The 24292-nt window shown below is 42.5% G+C and overlaps 1 protein-coding gene across 1 annotated transcript in view; it reads right to left on the bottom strand.

The window, feature by feature from the left end:
- PTGFRN (prostaglandin F2 receptor inhibitor) overlaps positions 1–24292 on the bottom strand; it is a 136704-nt gene that overhangs the window by 79905 nt on the left and 32507 nt on the right. The window contains exons 2-4 of the mRNA XM_084843459.1: positions 13754–14131; positions 6684–7103; positions 3633–4016 (exon numbers count right to left, since the gene is read on the bottom strand). Of these exons, the coding sequence (XP_084699585.1) occupies positions 3633–4016; positions 6684–7103; positions 13754–14131 (1182 nt within the window). The remainder of the gene's footprint in view (positions 1–3632; positions 4017–6683; positions 7104–13753; positions 14132–24292) is intronic.

Below are 24292 nucleotides of genomic sequence, written 5' to 3'. Positions count from 1 at the left end.
CTCACCATTGGCTACGATAGCTAGGGGTGATGGAAGTTGATCTGGAGGGCGACAGGTTGTCCACTCCTGCCATGAAAGGACCCCACTATCTTCACAGCATGATCTGCTATGGCCCTCAGCCAAAAAAAAAAGGGCAAATTCTGCAGTCAGAATTTATTGTTAGGCTATTTTGTAGTGATTTCATAATATACAGAAAACTGCAATTCAAATTGCAAAATCTACCTGCCAAGAAATCTTTGATTTCAATGGCAAGAGTTCAAGATTTTGGAAGAATATGCCAGGTTTCTTGACACTGCTTTACCATTTCATTTTCCTGTCCATTTTCAGTGACTCATTAGCGGAGGGAAACTACAAACAGAGTATGCAAATACTGAAGAGCAGCCCACATTTGCTTGTTTCCTGATGCTGGAAGTAGTCCTGAAGATGCACTTCAAGATAACTTTACAGACTTCAGATTTACAACTCTGACAATATCATAATTACAAGTCTGAAAGACCCCTTCCCTGCTTTTAGTAACAATATTGAGATAATGCAGAGGGGAAAAAATACTATGTAATAACAAGGGATTTTATAAACCAGAGTTTGTGAAATTAGTGGATGCACCCACACAGAGTTTACTGAAGCAGAAAGTTCCCCAAACAGAAGCATGAATAACTGTTTTCTGCTCTGATAAGAACTAGAGGAATGATGAAGGGAAATGGGGTTTCAGCTAATCATGTCAGTATTTGGAAGGCCTATAGGGGTGAATCACTAGGGAAAGTTTGGCTTTGACAGTAGTGCTCCAGCTACGCTCTTCACCCTGATTCTCAGACACAAGATTTAGAAGGACGGAATAAAAGGCTTGTTGGATAAGCCTCATTCCTGCACTCTGTCAGCTGTCAAAGAACAGCCTTGCTGACAGTTCAATGACTTAATACCCTGCCAAGCTCTCAAACTTCAGTCAAGGAGGAGGGGGGTTGGTGATGAATTTTAGATGCAGTTTATGTACCTCTGATGATTAGAATTCCTCTCCCACTTTACCCACCCCCAGGCAACATAAGTTCATTTGAAGAATACTTTTATCCTCCCCCTTTACCGGCACCCCAGTAATTACTAATTGGGGATATCAAGGAGAAGGAATTCCCACTAGCTAACCAAATACTTTAAATGCAGAACAGAGGCACCCTATTCCAACCAGCTTTTGAGGGTAGGGAGACTACCAGATAATATTTGAAACAGAAATACATCTGTGGAGGAATGCTGCTGCATCTCTCTGAATCAATCTTGTATTTAAAGCACTCACCTGGCAGCCACAGCCAACAAGGTACAGCATGCAGGTGAGCAAGCAGACTGGTGGAGAAAGGATGAAGTGTCCCTCCTCTGTGCCCAGCATAAAAAACAAGCTGGCTGCCAGAGGAGAGAAGCCCCTCCACCTGCCCCACCTCCTGTGTGCCCTGCATAGAAATGCAGTAGGCTACTAGAGCAGGGCCAGAGCTCCCTGTTCCTGTTTTGTCAGCTCTCAGCAAGCAAGTAACATTTTTTGCAGGCTAGTAACTTCTGTGGGTTTATTTATAAGCTGGCTGCTCTAAATGAAGTTGCATTCAGTGGGAATGTGTGCCTTCTAGATGAGCAGAGAGAGAGAGAAACTTATTCTCATAGCTATGTACAAAGTGAACAGTAAAAAACAGGATGGTGATGAGGCTGTTCTCCTTGCTGGATATGTCTTTCAGGTCTTAAAATTTAGAACTTGCTCACCTCCATTCCTCCAATGCTGTAATCCTAAACTCCATAATTAGAAATGAACTCCTGCTGCACACAATGAAATTTACTCCAAGTAAACATGTTTAGAAGTGCACTGCACAAGTAACACAGGAATGGCTTCCAGACATCTTTGCTCTCAAATACAGGAGGCAATCTGGCATTGTCAGGACAGGGATTACCACTGACCTGGTCTCTGGTTGTGCTATCTTAGCATTCAGAAGTTTATATGAACCAATACTTTCATTTCAGTAGAAAGCCTAAGTAGAAACAGAATGCTGGGCTAGATGGACCCTTGGTCTGATCCAGCATGGCTCTTCTTATGTTCTTAAATGCTTGTTTCCACTGTTTGAAAGGCTGTCAGGAATCATCTGGCTCCTAATTGCAAAGTCAAAAGCCAGAAACTTGATTTTTCTAATTATTCTCTAAGAGATGCTGACATGTCAAGGCAAACTCTACAGAACAACATGGTTCTTTAGAAATTTATGCTGGGGTTTCAGTTTTCCATATCTCTCCTGCTTGGATGCTCATTTCTCAGAATATTTGCATAAAAAGTAGGATCTGAGCAGATTAAGAGTTCAGCTAGGGAAACAGAGCAACAGTTACTGAAAAAACAGTACTTCATAAAGTCACAGCAGAATATTGGGGTAAGGAAAATGAAACACACAATTTTATCATTCTTTTGTGTAGACAAACCTACTCTTTCCATAATATCTGATGGTGCTTTGCATCTCTGTTCAGATTAGATAATCTCTAAGTGATCATCATCATCATCATCACCATATGGATTTTCCCAAGGAAATCTGGCAGACTTTATTTCAGGACTAAAAACACATTGTAGTGGTGACTTGGGCTATTTCCCATTTAAGATCAAAGTCACTGGGTTAACACAACATGACAACTCATAGTCAGGGCTGAGTATGGGTTGAGTGTGGATTGTTGTTGAAGCATGGATTCTTGTTCATGGGTTGTTGTGTTGTGTGAACCCAGCCATAGTTTGTTAACCACAACCACCCACAAAGAGAACCCATGGTTTGTTGTTGGGTTGTGCCCTGTGGGTTGTTTGTGGTTATTATTAGCCATGGGTTCACACAACACATTTCAAGAGCAACCCAGTCAGTGTGTGACAGCAGCCAACCAGAGTACAGGAAGGTGAGCCACTAGATTGTTTGAAACCAAGTCCTACAATGAGACATTGCCACGAGATACTATTTTACTGACATACGGGGGGGGGGGGGGAGAGAGAGAGGAGACTATAAAAATGAGTATGCTTTTCTATATATTTTATGCATGTCAACTTTCTCCCTCTTTCTTTGTATGAGAACAAGCACAACATTTTTAAAGACTTAAATAGTGTGGACAGACCATTCTAGTTCTAAAAATTGATCAATTTTTAACTTTTCTCTTTAGTTGATCAATGGGGTGGGGGAATACATTTCCTCAAAGGAGTCTATGAATACTTATCTTTAGACTTAAATAAAGACAGGCTTTAAAACAGACTTATGCAGTTGTTGCTTGTTGCAAGCCATGGCAGCTCCTGTGAGGGTTCCATGCAGCTTATTTGAATAAGGCCTCTTTAATCTGACCAGGTTATACTGGTTGCACCACCACCACCTTCAGGTTTGTGGAGAGCTTCTGAATGTCCTCTCTTGACTCAAAGATAGAGGGCATTTTCATAACTGATGCCAAAATTATTTAAACTTCCTGTGCTTCTAAGTCAATTGAAAGAACCCTATTGATCAAAACATACATTCTGTTTAAGGGCATTTATCTTCTGCTTTCTATGTCACATTAACATTTCAGAAGTGAAACATATTTTACTTTCATTTTATGGTACAAACAAAACAGAGGAAAGGGATTCATCAACTTTATAGTATCACCATCCAGCTACTTACCTAATGCCAACACCTCCACAGTGACTGGCACAGATGTCTTCTCTGCTACCTTGTGCCAGCTACCATTTTGCTGTGGCACCCAGAGAGCTGCTTGGCAGAAGTAGTAGCCGGAGTCTTCAGGGCCTACATCACGTATCAACAGGTGGTAAGAACTTCGGTCCACATGGCTGAGGCTGATGAGGGTAGAGTCACTAACTACCAAATCACGGTCCGCACTCAGCAAAACCCGAGCCTCTGACATGGTGCCATCAGGTGATTCACTGAAGTACCATGTGACTCCTGCTTGGAAAATGCCACTTCTGTCTGTTGTGAAGTTGCAGGTAAGGTCAAGGGAGTCTCTATCTGTCACAGTTATATTGCTTCTGGTGATAAACACACCTAGAGCTGGGAGGTTCGAGAGGACAAGAACAAAAGTGTTACTTTCAGCTTTGTAGTTCAACAGGTTGCTTTATTGTCAGGTTCTACTGCCTGCTTAGTGGTCTACACATTTGCATTAATAGGCAAAGCTTATAAATATGTACTGCTGAACAATAGAAATAAAGGCAGCCAACTAACTTCTTTCAAGTTTCACAAATATCTACTTGTATGATCTGAAGCAAATCTACTGAGTGGTCTCGGTTTTAAAGCCTGCCAGCTTTCATTTGTGCATGGATATGCATGGCTCACTCATTTTTCTACTGAAATTCAAAGGTGGTCCAGCTTAAAACATTTTAAATGTTATCTTCAGTATGGACATTGCCCTCCCAATAGAAGGTGTTCTTTTAAATTAAAGGCTGTACATTTAGCTACCTATAATTTATCCTCCCTGAAGCAGAACCACATTAAGCCTCCCTGTTGTCTATGGTATATATTCACTTCAGTCCAACACCATTGCACTTTTAAAAATGTAGCTTCACTTGAAATTTAGGAACTTGACAGAGCAATGTGGGTATAACCATCTCCATCTTGAAGAAACAAAGGGGGCTTCTTTCTAGCTGATGCACACTCACAAAGAAAGACCAATCAGATTTTACAAGCTAACTACCTCCAGAACTAAAACCACATCTGAATTAGCTAACATAACTGCATTCTCAAATCCTCTCTGTGGTGATTAAAGGACTTCAAGCCCTACCTGAACACCCTTCCCCAAATTGATCATAATCTGATTTTGCCAAGATACCGGTGTTAGCAAGTGTCTGTTTTTAAGGATGTATGCCTGAGTGTGCACCTTCAGACATGCAACCCTGACACTTGAAGGGATCTTTTAACATTGAGCACTAAGTGTCCCAAAGCCTAGCACCTTAAGGGGTTAAGGGGATTTGGAGACTGAAGACACAGTTGCTTAACCCAGGAGTAATTTCTTGAAAATAATTAAAACATATATTCAAAAGATCAGACTGAGGCAATAGGCATTTTATAGGATTAAATTTCATTCATCCAGAATACCAGTTCTAATTATTAAGGCAGATACATTAAAGCTATGGTTTAGTATAAATGACTAACAGCTTGGATGAAAGAAGGGGGGAGGAGGGGGGAGAAGAAGAAGCCTCAGCAGTAGGGAAAAGGAGGAAGAAGAGGGATGGGGAATGACTAGGGGTGTGTGGGGAGGCTGGTAGCTGAGCTTGTGAGCAAACAGAGGCAGCTAGCAAGTTGCGTATCTCCCTGAAGACACACACAAGCCTGGGGAAGAGACAGAAAAAGGAGCAGGGAAAAACTGACAGGGTTCTCCAAGAAAGTGGGGTAATGAAGGAAGGGGGTCTGGCAGGCAAGTGGACTTGTAAGGGAGAGGTTAGTAAAGGAAGGGGTGTTACCAATCCATACCTGCACAGTCTGCGGTGCAGTGAAGTTGGAGGCAGTGGGGTGCCTCCTCAGCAGCAAAGAGAGAGAAAGAGGGGCAGAGAGAGCAGGAAGGGGGGTCTTCACAAGATTCCTCTTGTGAGAAAGAGAGGGAGGCTTGTTTGTGTCAAACTAACTACTGGGTGCTAGTTAGTGCCCAGGTGCTAGTTATTTGCCTAAAACTTGAGCTTATTAAAACTCAAACCATAGCAAAAAACCCCACAAACACTGTTGATTGAAACACGTATGTTAAATTGATAATATTTCCTTCCTCCCAGCTTAAACAGGAAGGTAAAAACTAGGAAGACGCAGAGTCTGTTTACCTGTTGATTCTTCTGGGCTGACCTTCAGAGCCTTAGTGCAGATAACTGCAGATTTTTGAAGTGTTTTTCAAGGAGGGGAAAAGGTCAAGAGATTACGTCTGGAGAACAATGGTCATGCCAGAGGGGGCTATGGCTTTGTATCAGATACACCATTCTGCTTTGAGTGTCAGGCCTGGCTTTTAGAATGGCAGACTTCTCTTGTGCTTTCCCCAACAGGAATGAAGCCTTCCTTTCCATGTCACAAACAGCGGAATATTGGGGTGTCTAGCAACACCAGCTTGCTTATTCTCTCTCTCCTGCCCCCCTTCCCTGCCCGCCTCTCCTCCTGATAACGCCACACCTTTTGCAGCCTGGCATGATTCACAGAAGCACATGCAGTGGTGTGCACACAGAAATATTTTAGTTATCTAAAGACAACTACCAGGCAACAAAGTTCTTGAAAAAACATTACTAACTCAATACAGCTGCAGATTATGGTCCTCTTTTAGCCCCGAATGAGCCCTAAAGCCATCTTGCAAGACCTCTGCACAACACATATATCCCTATGCAGGCTACTGAAAGTAGAATCCTCCGCAGGAACCCAGTTTAACAATAACATCTGAGAGTTAAAATAAAAATACCAACCACCATCATAACATCCAAAAATAATTACGCTGTATGTATTCAAGGAATATACCAATATCTTCATAGGTAGGCCTTCACAGGTTGGGTTGAGATTTCATGCCACACACACTTAAGACAGTAAATACTGTTACTATGTTATACTGTGGTGAGGTACATAGGGAACAGCCACCTTATCTTTCCACCAAGTGCTGATTTTCCTTGGTAATTGCACATTCTATCACCATCACCACATTATTACAGCACTGATTCACTTACAGGAAACATAGATTCATGAATATTGCACACTCACCTGTTGGCTGTACCACAACATTTTCTACATCGGCAGTCTTCTCTTGGATCTTTTGCCATGAACCATCTGCACCTTTAACCCACTCACTCACTCGACACCTGTAGGCACCTTCATCAGCTGGAAGAGCCTGGGACATGGACAAGCGGTAAATGTCATTGGCCATGGCATCTAAGCGCACATCCCCATCGATATAGCGCTCGTTATACTCCAAGCCAGGCTGGAACTTGCCCTCATGCGTCAGGGAGAGGATTTCTTGCCAAGCAAGGCCATTCTTGAATTCCCAAGTCACATACAGATGGGTGTGCTCTGACGAATTGGTGGAAGCTGAGCAGCACAACTGAAATGCATCTCCTTCCAAGAAGTTCCAAGTGGTTGCAGAGTGGGCTTTTGACCCACTGACAGCTAAGCCATCAGCAATCACTGTTTAGAGAAAAGAAAGTTATCAAGCATATGGATTATAATAAATGGTTTAACATACTGAGCGACGATGAAGCTGAGTCAAGCTGCGGTAGCTTGTCATGAAAGAGATGACTAATTCTACTAATGACTATACTGAGCCAGAACAAATCACTCCTGTCAGAAAACATAAGCAAAAGACTGCTTTAAACACCACACTAGTCTTTACCCCAACTCAATCAATTGTTTCAGCACCAACAAGGGTCCCAATTCTCTTTCCAAGTAAAAACTACAAGTACAGAAATTTCCATATCCATTGCATGGTGTTGTGTTTAGAAACTAAGGATGTACGAAAGTCACTTACCTTTTCGAAGGGTGACATTCGCGGTGGGGGGGAGGCGCTTCGTCCCTCCCCCCGAAATTCTCCCCGACTGGCTCCGCTCCGTGGCAACTCCGCGGAGCCACCAGCCAGGGCCGCCCGCAGCCGGACATCCATCCGCTGGGCAGCCGGCACAGGGACGCAAGTGGCGGCTGCCGTAGCCGCCGCCATTTGCGTCCCTATATTTTGCCATGATAGGCTACGTAAATATTTACGTAGCCTATCACGGCAAAAAAAAGGAACGCAAATGGCGGCCGCCGTAGCCGCTGCCATTTCCGTTCCCCTTTATTTTTTTGCAGTGATAAGCTACGTAAATGCTTACGTAGCCTGTCATAGCCTCCGCAGGGATGCAAAACGTGTCTCTGCATTAGCCGTCATAGGCTACAGAAGTACTTACATAGCCTACCATGGCTATAATGAAGAAGCGAATGGCGGCCACAGATGCGGCCGCCATTCGCAAAGCAGCAGGTAAGTGCTCCGTTTTGCGCGCCTTTCACGGGGGGGGCGGGGGGCTTCGTTCCGCCACGGATTTCGGGGGGCTGAATGCACTGGCATTCGGCCTCACCGAGATCCGTGGCGGAATTCTCTGACATCCCCATTAGAAACACAAGACAGACAGTGAAATGCAGTAATTCGTATGTTCAACAACAATGCTTTAAATCCAAATGATCAATTTGCTTCATGACATTCTTTAAAATATGGTCACCCACACCCTGCTTCAATTAAGGAAATATCGTGCAGCGCTATGTCACCAGTCAATCTTGGAACACAAATGGGTAGGGTACTGGAAGAGAAGGGACTGCAAGTAGATAACATTTGCTCCTGGATCTGCTCACCCTGAGACAACTGCTATTCACCTCACACAACTATCATATTGCATGCTATTACAAACTTATTCTGAAAACGCAGTAATAGAATCTTAAGTTGGAAAGGACCACTTAGGCCATCGAGTCCAACCCCCTGCTCAGTGCAGGAATCCAGTTTATAGCATCCCTGACAGATGATCGGTCTCTGCTTGAACAACTCCAGCAACTGAGAGCCCTCCACCTCCTTAGGAAGTTGATTCCATTCTCTGCCTGCTCTGACCATTAGAAATTTTTATGTGACGTTCCACCAAAATCTGCCTTCCTGTAAATTAAGCCTGCTATGTTGTGTCCTACAGTCTTGGATGACAGGGAATAGGTTGTGGCCCTCTTCTGTGTGACAGCCCTTTAGGTACTTGAAAAATGCTATCATATCCCCATTCAGTCTTTTCTTCTCAAGGGTACACATACCCAGTTCCTTCAATCTTTCCTCTTAGGGCTTCATTTCCAGTCCCCTAATCACCCTCATTGACCTTCTCTGAACTTGTTCCAATTTATCTGAATTCTTCTTAAAGTATGGTGTTCAGAACTGGACACAATATTTGAGGTGATGTCTGACCAGCACAGAGTGGAACTATTAGAATGGAACTGTGATTTTGACGATATACTTCTATTAATGCAACCTACAACTGCATTTGCCTTTTTTGTAGCCACATCACACTGCTGACTCATATTCAGATTGTGATCAACTACAACTCCAAAGATCTTTTTTTTATATATACAGTCAGGGCCAGAAATATTGGAACAAGGATAGCTGTTTTGGCATTTGGCCTCTGTACACCACCACATTGAAGTTGAAAGGAAACACACCCAGATGGGAGCAAAGTCAGGACTTTCAGCTGTAATTCAAGGGGGTTGACAAAAGTGGGCCACTAACCATTCAGGAAGGACAGCCAGTGGCATACACACACACACATCGTTGGTGGCTCCTAAGTAATGGAATAAACCAGCAGCATTTCAAACTTAAGAATCACCTTTAATACCTGGATAAAAATCCTTTACAGTCAATGACTGCCTGAAGTCTGGAACCCATAGACATGACCAAATGCTGAGTTTCCTCCCTTGAGATGCTTTGCCAGGCCTTTACTGCAGCTGCCTTGAGCTGCTGCTTGTTTATGGGTCTTTCTGCCTTCAGTCTTGTCTTCAGTAAGTGGAAAGTATGCTCTCCTGGGTTGAGATCAGGTGACTGACTTGGCCATTGAAGACCATCCCACTTCTTTGCCTTCAGAAACTCTTGGGTAGCTTTTGCTGTATGTTTCGGGTCATTATCCATCTGCAATATGAAGCGGCATCCTACCAGTTTGGCAGCATTTGGCTGAATCTGAGCAGAAAGTATAGCCCTATACACTTCAGAATTCATCGTGCTGCTTTTATCAGCAGTCAGGTCATCAATAAACACCAGTGACCCGGTTCCATTGGCAGCCATACATGCCCATTCCATAACACTGCCTCCACCATATTTGACAGATGATGTGGTATGCTTTGGATCATGAGCTGTTCCTTTCCTTCTCCATACTTTTCTCTTCCCATCATTCTGGTACAAGTTAATTTTGGTTTCATCAGTCCAAAGAATCTTATTCCAGAACTGGGCAGGCTTTTTTAGGCGTTTGCTGGCAAAGGCTAATCTGACCTTACTGTTCTTGAACGCTACCAGTGGTTTGCACCTTGTTGTGAAGCCTCTGTATTTACATTTATAAAGCCATCTCTTGACTGTAGATGTTGACAATGACATGCCTACCTCCTCAAGAGCGTTCTTGAACTAACTAGATGTTGTGAAAGGGTTCCTCTTCACCATGAGCAGAATTCTGCAGTCATCCACTTTAGTTGTCTTCCGTGGTCTTCCAGGTCTTTTGCTGTTGCTGAGCTTGCCAGTTATTTCCTTCTTTTTCAGGATGTTCCAAACTGTTGTATTGGCCACTCCCACTGTTTTTGCTATCTCTCTGATGGGTTTATTTTGTTTCCTCAGCCTAATGACGGCCTCCTTCACTCGCACAGACACCTCTTTGGACCTCATGTTGGGAGTTCCAGTGAACAGCTACCAAATGCAAATGTGACACTCAGAACCACCTCCAGGCCTTTTATCTGCTTGATTGGTCATGGGGTACCCAGGAAACAGGCCACACCTGGCCATGCAGCAGCTTGTCAGCCATTCATTCCATTACTTATGTGCCACCAACGATGAGGGGGTGTGTATGCCACTGGCTGTCCTTCCTGAATGGTTAGTGCCCCACTGTTGTCAACCCCTTTGAATTACGGCTGAAAGTCCTGACTTCGCTCCCATCTGGGTGTGTTTCCTTTCAACTTCAATGTGGTGGTATACAGAGGCCAATTGCCAAAACAGTTATCCTTGTTCCAATATTTCTGGCCCTGACTGTACTATTGCCAAGGCAGGTGTCCCCCATCTTATGTGCTTTTGATGTTTTCCCCTAAATGAAGAACTTTGCATTTGTCTCTTTTAAATTGCATTCTGTTATTTTCTGCCCAGTCTTCTAACCTACCAAGATCATTTTGTATTTTGTTTCTAAGATATTAGCTATTCTACCCAATTTTGTATCATCTGCATAAGCAATCCCGCCACCTCTTCCTCCAAGTCATTAATAAAAATGTTGAAGAGTACAGGGCCCAGGACTGAGCCCTGCAGAACCCCACTTGATACCTCCCTCCAGTTTGATGAGGAACCACTGACAAGTACTCTTTGGGTATAGTTCCCCTGCCAGCTGTGGATCTACCCGGTAGTATTGCCATCTAGCCCACACTTAACTGTCTTGTTAATCACCAAAGACTCCTGAGCAAACTTAGCAGTCATAGAATAAGAGGAGAGGTCCTCTTATGGATCAGTAACTGGTTAAAGAATAGAAAGCAGAGAGTGAGAATAAATGGTAAATTCTCCCAATGGAGGATGTAAACAATGATGTCCCACAGGGATCTGTATTAGGACTAATGCTTTTCAACTGATTCATAAATTATCTGGAATCAGGAGTGAGCAGTGAAGTGGCAAAGTTTGCCAACGACACCAAATTATTTAGGGTGGTTAAAACAAAAAGGGATTGTGAAGAGCTCTAAAAGGATCTCTCCAAACTGGGAGAATGGGCATCTAAATGGCGAATATGGTTCAATGTAAGCAAGTGTAAAGTGATGCACATTGCAGCAAAAAATCCCAACTTCAAGTATAACCTGAAGGGATCTGAACTAGCGGTGACCAACCAAGAAAGAGAACTTGGGGTTGTGGTGGACGGCTCAATGAAAATGTTGATCTTGTGAAAAAGGCAAACTCCATGTTAGGCATAATTAGGAAAGGAACTGAGAATAAAACTGGTAATATCATTCTTCCTTTATCCAAATCTATGGTGCGACCACACTTAGAATACTGTGTATAGTTCTGGTCAACGCACCTAAAAATGATACTGTAGAGTGCAGAAAAGGGCAACTGAAATTATCAAGGGGCTGGAGCAACTCCCCTATGAGGAAAGGTTACAACAGCTGAGATTGTTTAGCTTAGAAAAAAAGAGAGCAAGGGGAGATATGATAGAGATGTGCATAATTTAACACGGTGTGGAGAAAGTGGATAGGGGGACATTTTTCTCCCTCTCTCATAATACTAGAGTCATCCCATGAAGGTCATTGGTGGGAGATTCCGGACAGATAAAAGGAAGCCCTTCTTCACACAGAGCGTAGTTAAGCTATGGAATTCACTTCCGGGCAGCTGGTTGACCACTGTGTAAGCAGAATGGACTAGATGGACCCTTGGTCTCATCCAGCATGGCTCTTCTTATTTCTTATGTAATCAAAATATCACAGGGCACTTTGTCAAATGCCTTGCTGAAGTGAAGATATATTATGTCCACAGCATTTCCACGATCTACTAAGAAAGTTACCTGATCGAAAAATGAAATAAGGTTAGTCTGGCAGGACTTTTTCTTAACAGGTCTATGCTGCAGTGACCGCTGCATTAGTGTCAAGGAGCCTACAGATCGAGCCCTTTATAATCTGCTGTAGAATCTTCCCAGGTATTGATGTCAGATTGACTGGTCTATAATTCCCCAGATCTTCCTTTTTGCCCTTTTTAAAGATAGGGATAACATTTGCCCTCTTCCAGTCCTCCACCCATTCTCCAGGATTTCTCCAAGATTATAGAGATTCAGAGTCCATCTGCTGCTCCTTCAACACCCTAGGATGCAGTTAATCTGGATGTGGGAACTTGAACTCATTTAAATTGCTTAGATATTCCCTGACTATTTCTCTCAATCTTAATCTGTGCTCCTGTCCCTCCAAACTGTTTGTCAGATATGCCCGATGGGACACAGATCCTCTTTCAGGAAAGGCAAAATAGCAGTTAAGCAGCTCCAACTTTTCTTTGTCACCTGCCAGCATTTTGCCATCTTCACTGAGCAGCTGGTCTACAATAACTTTTGTTCTCCTTTTGCTTTGAACATACCTGAAGAAGCCCCTTTTGTTAATCTTAGCATTCCTCACCAACCTCAGCTCATTCTGAGCCTTAGCCTTTCTGACACAATCTCGGCAATTCCAGGCTATCTGCCTGTACACTTCCTTAGTGATCCGTCCCTTCTTCCACCTCCTATATGTATTCTTTTGGATTTCCAGCTCATTGCCAAGCTTGCTGTGCAGCCTTTTGTAGTCTTCCATTCTTTTCCTCATTGGGATTGTTTCTGATTGTGGCATTAGTGTCTCCTTTTTAGGAACTCCCATCAATCAAAAATTTATACTTGGAATCAAGTATTTTATACTTGGAAAAACCACCTAGAGATATCCTGCCTTTCCGCAGCTAATAGCACTCAAGGTGGCTAACATTAAAAGATAAAATACAAAATTATAATAAAAAAATAAAAGCAAATTAGTCTAAAAACTACATCAATAAAAAGCAGTACTCCGCAGTTAAAACCTACTTCAGCAAATGGCTTAAAATACCATAGCCTGTCTAAATAAGAAGTCTTTCCCTGCTGCCAGAAGGACAACAAAGATGGATCTAACCTGGCCTCCTTTGGCAGAGAGTTCCAGAGCTTGGGAACAGCTACCAAGAAGGCCTTCTTGCATGTTCCTGCCAAATGTGCCTCCAATGGTGGCAGGACAGAGAGAAGGGCCTCTCATGAGGATCTTAAAACCTAGGCAGGTTCATGTAGGAGAATGTAGGCTTTCAAACAACCTGGCCATGTGAGACTGAGAACAATCTACTTATTGATTTGTCATCTCTCACCCCCACCCAAAGTGTGTGATGTTTACAGGCATTTATAAAGTACATAATAAGCATAAATGGAAAAAAAACCCTCTTTTTACTGTCTACCTTCAGATTATACAAAGACACAAGTGTGTGCGTATGACTAAATTATTTCTATTTAAGATGTTCCACATAATGCTTGCAAAATTATACTAAGACCCAATACCAATTGTAAATACCCCTCACCCTGTAGAAGTACCTTTGACTTCGACTACAGCATTGTAATTTCCCTGAAAGACAGCATCTGTGCTAGGTGTAGTGCATCGATACATCCCTTGGTCAGTAGCGCGGATGTTTCCAATCACAAGTTCCACAGCATTGTTGCTGTGTCTCCTCAAGGTGATCTCGTTCCTGTTAACCCGATCTTGATAGTCGCGAGACATGAACGAAGGGTCCCAAGTACTCACTACATGAACAAATTTAGAGTCCTGAACAGGGTTTGTAGAGAACTCCCAATCAAAGTTCTGCTCACTGGGTCCATCATATTGACTAACATTGCATGGAATCACCACCTCTGTGCCTTCAACTCGGACTAGGGGACCTGAAGGCACCTTCACAATACGTCCATAGCAGGAAGCTGAAAAAGAAAGCAAACCATTTTAAGCAATTATATTTAAATGGACAGGGAGGAGAGGGGCTGAGGGAAGGAAAGAAAAGAACACTATTGTTTGTCATCTAAACAGATGACCTGTTGGATAAAAACTGAAGATGGTGTTGTAGGTGAAGATATTTCTCAGTGAATTAGGGGGCAAAGAGTATTGCATTGAGATGGGGAAAGACCTAAGATCAAATCCTTGCTCAGTTATGAAGCTCCGTGGGTGGCCTTTGGGAAGTTCTTCTTCACTACATCTTTATTCAACCTGTCATTGGATGCCATCTGGGATTGTGAATACCATCAGCAGTAATGGAAGAATTCTTGTTCTTTCACCAAACATAATTTCCTTGATCCTCCCTTTCATCTGTGCTACATAGGATCATAATTCAGCAGAGTTAACAAAACTGAATAAAAAATTAAGGAGTCTAGTTACCACCTCATCTTGCTTGCAGTTAAAATGTTGTATCTTGTTTCAGAATAAGGGGTAACTAGAAATAAGCTACCTGCCCAGAACACGACAGAGTTGCCAATTCTGTGAACATTTGGTGCTTGGATATTGTAGCTCCCAGTTTTCAGGCTTCCATATGAGTCTAGAAACCTTTCAGCTGGGTGTTCATTTTCTTCATAGTATTTTTTTAAATTAGATTATGTTTCAGATGTTTCTCACTAATTCTAACTCTAACTCTATTCACATTTCCAGTGCTGTGAAAAGTTGGAGATTTTAAATAATTGTTTAATGTATGCAGAAGCTGAGGCTTAACAAAGTTATCCCTTGTTCTATTCCTCTGTAAACAGCAGCCAAAGGATTTCTCCAGCAACTCTTGCAGTCATAATAAATGCAGTATTTTGGGATCCTACAGGGTCAAAGCACATGTTTCTTTTTTATTCTGGGGTAAGCGCAGCCCCCCCCCCCAATCCAGATGGGTCCTACCACCAAGGTTAAGGAACCTTTTAACCCTTCCCCCCCACCACCACCACTGTGGTCCTGATCTGGATCAGGCCCCGAGCCTCCAATTTATATTGCCAAATACTGATCCATTTGCTTTAATGCCGGGGTGGCCAATTTCCCTTGGGTTAGGGGCTTCATTGGGTATTGGATGGGTGGCTGGGGGTTTCAAACCCATACATGCATGTGCTACACCCCATCCAATCCTACTGCAGAGAGCTGAGATGGGGACAAGGTTAGAGCCACCCCCCATCACAGCGATGTGGCTGAAGGTTGCTGTGATGGGGAGGAGGACATTTTACCCTCGTCCCCATCACAGTGGTTCCCCAGGGTAAAATAGGGCATACAAGGATGACTCCTGGTGCACCCTCTTTCCCGGAAGCAGGAGCCTGCTCCTTCAGGGCAGCAGTTTCTATAGCAGCAGAGTGGTGGCAGCACAGGGGAACATGCAAACCCACCCCTTCTTTAATGAATCACAATTTAGCAATATATATTGCAGGCACAGGGGCCCAATCTGGATTGAGACCACAGCATGGGGGAAGGGTTAGAGGCCCCCTGCCCCCACGTTAGGGTCTCAACCCAGATTAGGGCCCCATATTTACTCTGGAATAAAAATGAATAGCTGCAACTACATCTTTAAAGTAACATGTGCTTTGGGTCGCAGTCACAGTTTTATCATCTATAAAATATCAGCTGTATTGTAATTTGGAAAATCTCCATAAGAGATTCACCTTCATTTTTGATGCACAATCACATGAAAATATATAAAGGACATAAGTATGGAATGGGAAATGTCCTTGCCCCTACAGCCCTTGCATGTCAAAAGTATTCACTGCAGGAATGCCATTTTCCCCACCCCACCCCTAACGACCTTAAGCATTTTAGGGTTCCAAATCTACCAAGTGGAAGGACATAAGAAATGCAATCTTTATTCCCAACTCATTGGACACTTATGCCAGGTACCCAGTGATGCAGTGCAACTAGAGAGGGAGGGAACATGGAGGCATAGCCAGCAGGAATGACTTAGCCTTGTTTCACTCACTCACAAGGCATATATCCAATTCAATGCAATTGCTTCTAGTTTGAACTGGTATTAAACTGGTCCCTTGAAGTGACCTCAAAATTACATGGACATACAGGAGTCCCATGTGTGAAGTTTCTTATGCTCCAATGCTTTCTTCCTGTAAAGAAATAGCCCACCTGTCCTACCCATTCTCCCCATTTCAAAAACTCACAAGCAAGGGGGGTACTATGTCAAAACAAAAACAGAACATATGCACAACCTCTTTCATTCATTAGTGGCCCTTGCTGGATACACAAACCTATGTGTGTAGTGTGTAGAAAAGCATGGAGCTTCATTAATACTGGTTTCTACTCATGAACACAAAGGTGCTTCAAGCAGCCACTTCTGATCAAGACAGCCAAAAGCTCTTCTGCCTTACAGTGGGCTTTTCTTCAGGAGCTACAGATTGGCTTTGACAGGATCCCTTATTTCTGAAAAATGCTAAGCAAGCACTGTCTTCATTTACAGTTCAAGACTTTCCATAAAAGGAAAACTGTTTCAGCTGCAGAGACACTGTTCAATTTCAGCCTCCAAACAAAATCGTTTAAACAACATGTAATCCCACTCCATCATAAATCCATTCCTATATATATTTAGCTTCTTGCAACAGCAGAAACCCCAAACGCTGCCAAAATCTCTCTTTCAGCCCATGTTTCCAGTCCCACATCAAGGGGATGTAATGTTCGTTACCCTCCCTCTTTAAGCTATAATTCGAACAGGCTGAAACAGAGACACACAAATGTTTCACTCCCCCATTAGTGCAGGGAAAGCCTCATGATAAGGGTGTGGCAGACTAATATTACACAACCTTTTTTCAACCTGTATTAGCTGACTAGTCAAGTGATCACAATTAATATCAACAAACATTCCAAGCCTAAATTCATTCTCTTTATTTCACAGAAATGATCACCTGTTCAATCACACACGCATGGCCAAATCCCATTTTATACTTGATCCAGACTACTTTTTGCAACATTTTGTTCTCAACCTCCCTTGGGTCTCTCCCTGAAATGCGATCAAGGACACCCTACCAGTACTACTACTACTGCTATTTCAATATTTCCTGCTACCTCACATACTTCACAAAGCTCACATAAGAAGCAGCCTTGTACTGAATCAGATCATAGGTCAGTCTAGCCCAGTCCCTCAAGATTGTTTGGCCTACAACTCCCATCAGCCCAGCCAGCAGGCCAAATGCCAGGGATAATGGGAAGTGTAGTCCAAAGCATCTGGACTTGGAGAAGCCTGGATTGTATCATCAAATGGCAACAGCTCTTCAAGATCTCGGCATCCGGAGCTGCAGGGCTCAAATTGGGAATCTTGGGTCTGTGGGGCTGCCCTGTGTGATGCACCACTGAACTCTGTGTTGCAGCATCTGCCTAGGCAGCTTAATATCCTTAGGCCTTGGACTGAACCTGCCCACCCAGACCAGTCATTGGATCCTCCTGGGCAGGAAGAACAGAGGTTTTCCTGTTCCAGTTAAGTCTTGCTGGAGCAACAAGGTCTTTCTGAGCTCTGCAAGTTCCTGTATCCTTTGGATGTCCTTCAGTCCCAACGTACTCATCATTCCTGACTTCTGCCTTGCTCTCAATCTTGCTTTCCGGTTTGTCCTTCAGTCCTGACATGTTGTTTGATCCCAACTACCGGTTTCTTCCCATTGGTCCTGGCTCCCCTCATATTGTTGCCCATGGCCTAGCCCTGACATGCAGGGAGGATAAAATATCCTTTTAATTAGAGAAGCCAGGGATTGAACCTGAGACCTTCAACATACAAATCATATGCTGTACCACTGAGGTATGGCCTCCATTCTGTGATGTATATGTTGCAAAATCCATGCTTGTCAATAATGGCCTCAGTTTCACCAAACTGATAACTGACAACTATGATGCAAATCACATATGATCAGGATCCCATCAGCAACATAAGCCAATATTAAAAACACACACATAAGCCATGCGAGTTTTCTAGCATGGTTCAGCTAACCAATAAAACGGATTGTTACATCATCTTGACTACAGTATTTCTTGTAATGTACTTTCCTGAGGGCATATCCAGCCAGACATGGAAATACGTTTTGCAAGGACTTTTATTTCTACTATGTATCTGCATAATGCAGCAGAGTTAATGCTGTGGGAACCAGAGATAACTTCACAGTTCATATGCCATTAACATTTTTAATCTTGGTGATTTAATAATCAAAGTGTATTGCATTTGGTATAAACTGTTAAAAAGGGAATATTTTAACTTTAAAAAAGCGGGCGGGGGAGGGCCTGTCCTAAGCCTGATAGAAAAGAATTGCGAAGCACTGAAACAGCATGAGACAAGTACAAGGTTTTGAAGGATATGGTGGGTACTACACATCTACCTCTATCACTTCAGTGTCCAGCTTGAGCCATGGAGAGTCTCCCAGTCAAGCATCACCTATGAGGAAGCTGGCAGGATACCCAGGTTTTAACCATCAGCCATTCTAGAGCCGACATTCAGATGAGAGTCATCATGGAACCCTCTCAATCAAGTGTGTTCTCAGAAGAGGCTGGTAGAGAGTCTAGATGCTCTGTCAACTTCTGCCAAGCCAACACTTAGCTCAGAGGTGTGCAATGTAGAAGTTGGGGGTGGAGGGTGGGGGGAAGAGACATCTCCACACACAAATACTACGGAACCAAAAGATCCCCCTGCAAGGTAGTTAACTAGGCACAGTCCTTCCATTAGGAGGTTGACCGTTCATTTAAAACAATCCAGTTCTCTTATTTCAGATAAATATATAACCCTCCATGCCTTGTACATGAGACATTCACAACAGTAAACAAACATGAAGTCATTTTTTTCTCTGAGCTACAAATTGTAATTGCTCATACCCATGAATGCAACATTCCAAAATGGAGAGTTCAAAAGGAATGGTTTCTGGCAAGGTCTGATTATTTCTACAAAGATTAGCAGGTTCTATGCAACCCATCATCCTCACAAAGGTCAATAAGGTTCTCACTGTTGTCAGCTAAAGCACTTAATCTTGAAACATGGGGGTGGGGGCAATGGTTATTCTGCCTTAACAAGAGGAATGGAGGGAAAACACCGCTTAAGAATTTTTGAAGGTTTTTGAGCAAATTGAATCCAACGTAAGAAAAATAATTAGCTAATGTCCATCAAATGATCCAAACTTTCAGGTTTCTGTCTGATTTAATTAATTTGTCCACAATACTAACAAAACAACTACGGGTATACCACATAGCATATTGACTAGGCTGCCTAAAATCAAAGTTCAAATGTGCATGTCAAGAACTCAGCCTTCACATTCATTTCCTTGCCCAATCACCCTCCCCATAAAGCAGGGGGAAAGCTTAGGAACATTACAGTTTCAGTGCTTTTATAGAGTTGCTGAAAATGGCATGTTTATCCCTACAGTATCATTTATGAAGAGAATCTATCCAGTTACAACCTTTATCTCATACTGTGCTTGCAATCAGGCAAGAAGCAGATTCGGCAGCCTGAATGGAATTTCAGAGTCAAATTCTGCTAGCTATTTCAAAAAAAAAAATTACTTAAATCTAATCAGAGGAAATCTGTTTTGCCCAACCCCACATATTCCTCCCATTTCTCCACCTTTAGATTTATACTCCCTTCCCTTTAGCAGACCATGACAGTATGTGGCACAGTGTCTATCCTAAAAAAAATGTCAAGCCCTTCCCACTCCTTACAAGAAAGAGCATTTAGATTGCCCTGTTTGGCACAGCAACTTGCCATCTTACTAGACTGCAGCAAAAGCACTACAAGCTTCATTAGAAGAGCCCAAATTGTAATCTTTATGGCTAAGCTACAATCAGTCTTGAAGCAGTGAAGTGTCTTCAGTTTGTGTCACGCTCCGAACATCATTCGCCTACAATACAGTTTTGCCTTCCAATTGTGGAAGGTTCAAGCAGGTGTTTATGCTCCCAGAATACCTATAGGATTATCATCCCATAACATTGATACAGGGTGAACAAGAGAAGCCATCCGGGACACACATTCATTGTTTATTCCCTGGCGACCCATGTTGTGTGTGTTTTTTAATGGATAATGCGGAACACTTATCGAAAGGAATTAGCTTGGGTGTAATTGCTTAAAACTGATTATCTCTATCAGTCTGAAATAACGCCTATCACATCTTAAGCAATGCCTCAGAAATGTGATCAGAGGCTAATAGCACTAGATTGCTCTAATCCAAGCACAACTTCAATTAAGCAAACCAGGTTAGCAGATCCTTACATGCTATTCATCCTTAATCCTCTTCCATCCAACAGCATATGTTCTGGTTATTCAGATACTTTCAGAGCTATGGCTAAGCGTCCAAGTTGTGCTGTCCTTGGTTCAAATGTCATTTTAGTCAGGATTATCTCAGCTCCCATGTTGCAATATGGAGATAATACTTGGTTACTTTACAGCAGCAGGAGGCAGACTTCAGGCTTGCAGGATCTACTTTGTTTTTTGTTTTTTTATGAATCAGAGCCAAGTGCAAAACAGTGGTTTAGAATTAAAGAATAGGATGCCTCTGAGCACATGCTCAGCTCAGGAATTTGTTTCCAGTACCTAATAAAAGCTCATTCAAACCATAGTTTTACAAAACTGTACTCGCCCTCCCTTTTTAGATGTTTAGTTTCTCCCAGCTATCTCATGCTGAGCCAAGATTGTCTGTTGCTGTCCATGTGTGCATATGCATGTACACACTAAGTGTCCCAACCTTAAATTTCAGTCAGGTTTTTGGAGATACTAGGAAGGCCTTAGAATTGCGTGTCCTGCACACTACAAGCCAATTCATGTCTCCGTCTGCCTCCCTATCAATAGGATCCCAAGGAAGGCAGGATGGCAAGCATACTGCAGGCGTCTTCACTGGCTGAGATGCTTGTACATTCACCAGCCCATCTAGAAGCGTGAACCCTTTCCATGACTTAAAAAAAAAATTGTGCTGGCTTACGGAAGTGACCATATAACACTGGCTTTTCGTAAGGCAAACACTTTTGTGTTCATCACCCTGACACAGTAGATGAACAAACAATGAATTCTGGCTTCGTGGTATTCCTTCTGCTTCTTAATGGCTCTTATTGAACACTATCTCCCCATGACATCTATGAGAGCTAGGGAGACGAACTGCTGTTGCTTCTGTCCAATGGATTTTTGCTGGCTTTAGACAAAGTGTTTCACAATCAGCCAATTTGCTATCAGGTTGTGAGGAGCCTGTTTCAGGGTCTTCAACATCAAGTGGCACTCTTAAACCCATTAATCTCAGGATGTTGAGGGCAAACCTGCTACTCTTGACAAGAAAAAATCATATACATACTATCATTAAAGAAGAGCACACATCAAAGTAGGGCCTTTTCCTCATCTTACTAGCTTTACATGATCAATTTTGCAAACTGAAGAAGGAGCTAAATATAGTTTACAATCCCTATTGTTCCTGGTTCTTTACCACTATATTAACAAGGAGAAATGTGTTGATGCTGGCACAGGTTCCTGCTATACTTGCTGGCAGAAAAACTGGCTAATTAGAAAATTGCTGCCTTTAGCAAGAAGGCATATCAATACAGAACAACTATTTCCAAAATTATCAGAAAAAAAGAAGTCTACCTCATACAAACCAGAAAAAGATAGGGTCATAAGAACCTTCTTACTTTTCATTCACAAATAGTTTTGAACTAGTTTTGCACAAATTTAAAGGCCTTGTTTCAAGGGTCTAAGAATGCAGATTTTAAACTCGGACACTAGATTTACTGATTATTTTTAAATGTTATATTCCATTTTTCTTCAGGGGGCTCAAGCCAGGTACCAATAAATAAATCTTAAAATATAACTTAAAATATTACTGACACAGCAACAGATGAACTCGAGCTATTAAAAAGTCAGTCATTAACAACAATCAGGCCTGAATGCCAGGCAGAACAAAGGAAAAGTCATCCATTTTTTTCTGTAGGTCCTCAGCTTGGTGGCTTCACTTGAGAGGGAGTTACACAGCTGCAGTGCAATATTACAAAACCAGTCCAGATTAGCTCTGCATCTGATCAAGTCTAGGTTGCGGAAACATCCAGAAAGTACTTCCCATGAGTAAGCAATCAATGCTACAAGACCTATTACATGTTTAAGCTAGAACTTACCTTACAAACGACCCATAACGGGCTATAATCAGGAATAAAACAATCTCTTTGCCACGACAATGCAGTACTGTTCCCTGGCAAACATAACAAGTGACCAGTCTTCATTCCAAGTTTGAAGCACAGAGGTGAGTGGGGGATTGTCTAGGCAATTCCTAATATATTAGGAGCACAGATTGACACTTGATCGACAGAAGGCACCAATCTCAGAGCCTTTCTTCTATCCTATGCAGGGAGGGAGGCCCTGCAGGAATGATGGACACTTTTTAACCACTCAATCCTCCTTTCCCTCAATTTGTGCTACATGGGCCCCTGAGCTTGTCTAGCTGATGCATGGGGCAGAGGCCAAGAAGCCTGTAGATCCTCCCTGCCCACAGTCCCAACCTCTAAATGTCAAATTCCCTTGCGCACTTGCAAACAACAGAAAAGTAAAATAAAACAAACCTGCAGTAAGTATAGTTATTTATTTATTACATTTCTATACCGCCCAATAGCCAAAGTACTCCCACAATAATTACACCCATACTCCCACAGTAATTACACCTGCCCACCCTAATAGCTCCATCCAGTTCAGACTCACTTCCCAAGTTTGGGGCCAATGGAAGCACCCAAGTGTGGGGAGGAAACTCACAAGTATCAGTTCAAGACATAATATGGTGAGAGGATGAAACTGACAAGTTGGATTTCAACAGTACAGAGAAGATATTGATCTGTACTGCTGATAAGACAAAAGAAAGTAATTAGAGGAGAGGCAAATGTGCGCACTTGCGAATGACAGGGGAAAAGAAAATGAACCCATCTGCATACTTCTGAAGCACCAAGAAATCTTTTTTTACAAAAGGTTGTGAGTGAGCTACAGACATTCTCAAGGGTCATTTCTGTATCAGTGGAAGGGGGAACAGGAAATCTGAGTGGGGATTTCTATCCCCTGCCCCTGAGGTCGTAACTCTGTCTTGGAGGGGGAAATCCCCACTATCTTATGGTCCCTCAGACAATGTCTAGTGTTGCTCTGCAAGCCATTTTTTAAAAGAAGTCTATTCAAATGAATGGCCAATACAATGGAACACAGCAAACCAAGGTGCTCAGCTATCATGTGGGCCTGTTTGGAAAGGATCAAATTAAAACTGGCTTTAGTTAAAGATCTAAATTGCTATTGCCCTAAATTAAATTTTCACAGAAAAATGCTCCATTTTCAGTGTTAATAAATTTTCCAAAAACTAAGAACATTATTTGCATCACAATAACAGCAAAGCAAATTTCAAAGTATCTTATGAACAGAGAAAACTTCCGCGCAGCTCAATCCTCAAGTGCCTATCTCCAAAACTCTATACACACTTTATTTTTCAGAGAACAGATGGCCAGCACATTGAGAACCCGGCCCCTTTATGGTTCATTTCAAGATGAGCCCACTATGCCACTTTCCACTAAGAAAATCTTTACATTTACATATCTGGGTGAAACAAAAGAGCTCAAATTGAGAGCTTAGAACCAACTGCCAAGCTTAATTTCTTTTCCAATCTCTTGGAGGTTACTCCAGTGCTTGTTAAATTATATCAAAAGGGAGAAACATGAATAAAGCTCTCAGCTAAAAAAAGCTAAACTCAAACATTAAAATGCTAATAGAAATCAGCAGGCTTATTTACATAGAGGGTGTGTATTTCATACCCCTCCTCCACCCCCGCTTTATTTGGCTGTTCAGTTTGAAAGCGCATACACACACACTTTGAGATAAACAGCAATATTTTTAAACTCAGAGTAAATAGCATTATGCCCTGCAGACCAGATCTAGCACACTCTAAGGCTTAACAGGCCAACATAACCCTGTGTTTCAGCTATAGTTATCAGGTGTGCATCATCCACACTCTGCTCTGCAGGATGCTCTGTAAAACTGTTGTAAGGAAGGGGCTGGAACAACCCCTTCAGAAGGAAGCTGCAACCTTTTAAATACAAACGTCATCAGTCTGAGACTTTAACATGGATATGAAAAGACCCTAATTAAGCACAACAATATAAGTACA

Source organism: Heloderma suspectum, chromosome 3 (assembly GCF_057233095.1).
Source record: "Heloderma suspectum isolate Gila_16-S chromosome 3, 16-S_ref, whole genome shotgun sequence".
Taxonomy (NCBI): Eukaryota; Metazoa; Chordata; class Lepidosauria; order Squamata; family Helodermatidae; genus Heloderma; species Heloderma suspectum.
The sequence above is the reverse complement of the archived record's forward strand: the minus strand, read 5'-3'. Positions and strand labels throughout refer to the sequence as shown.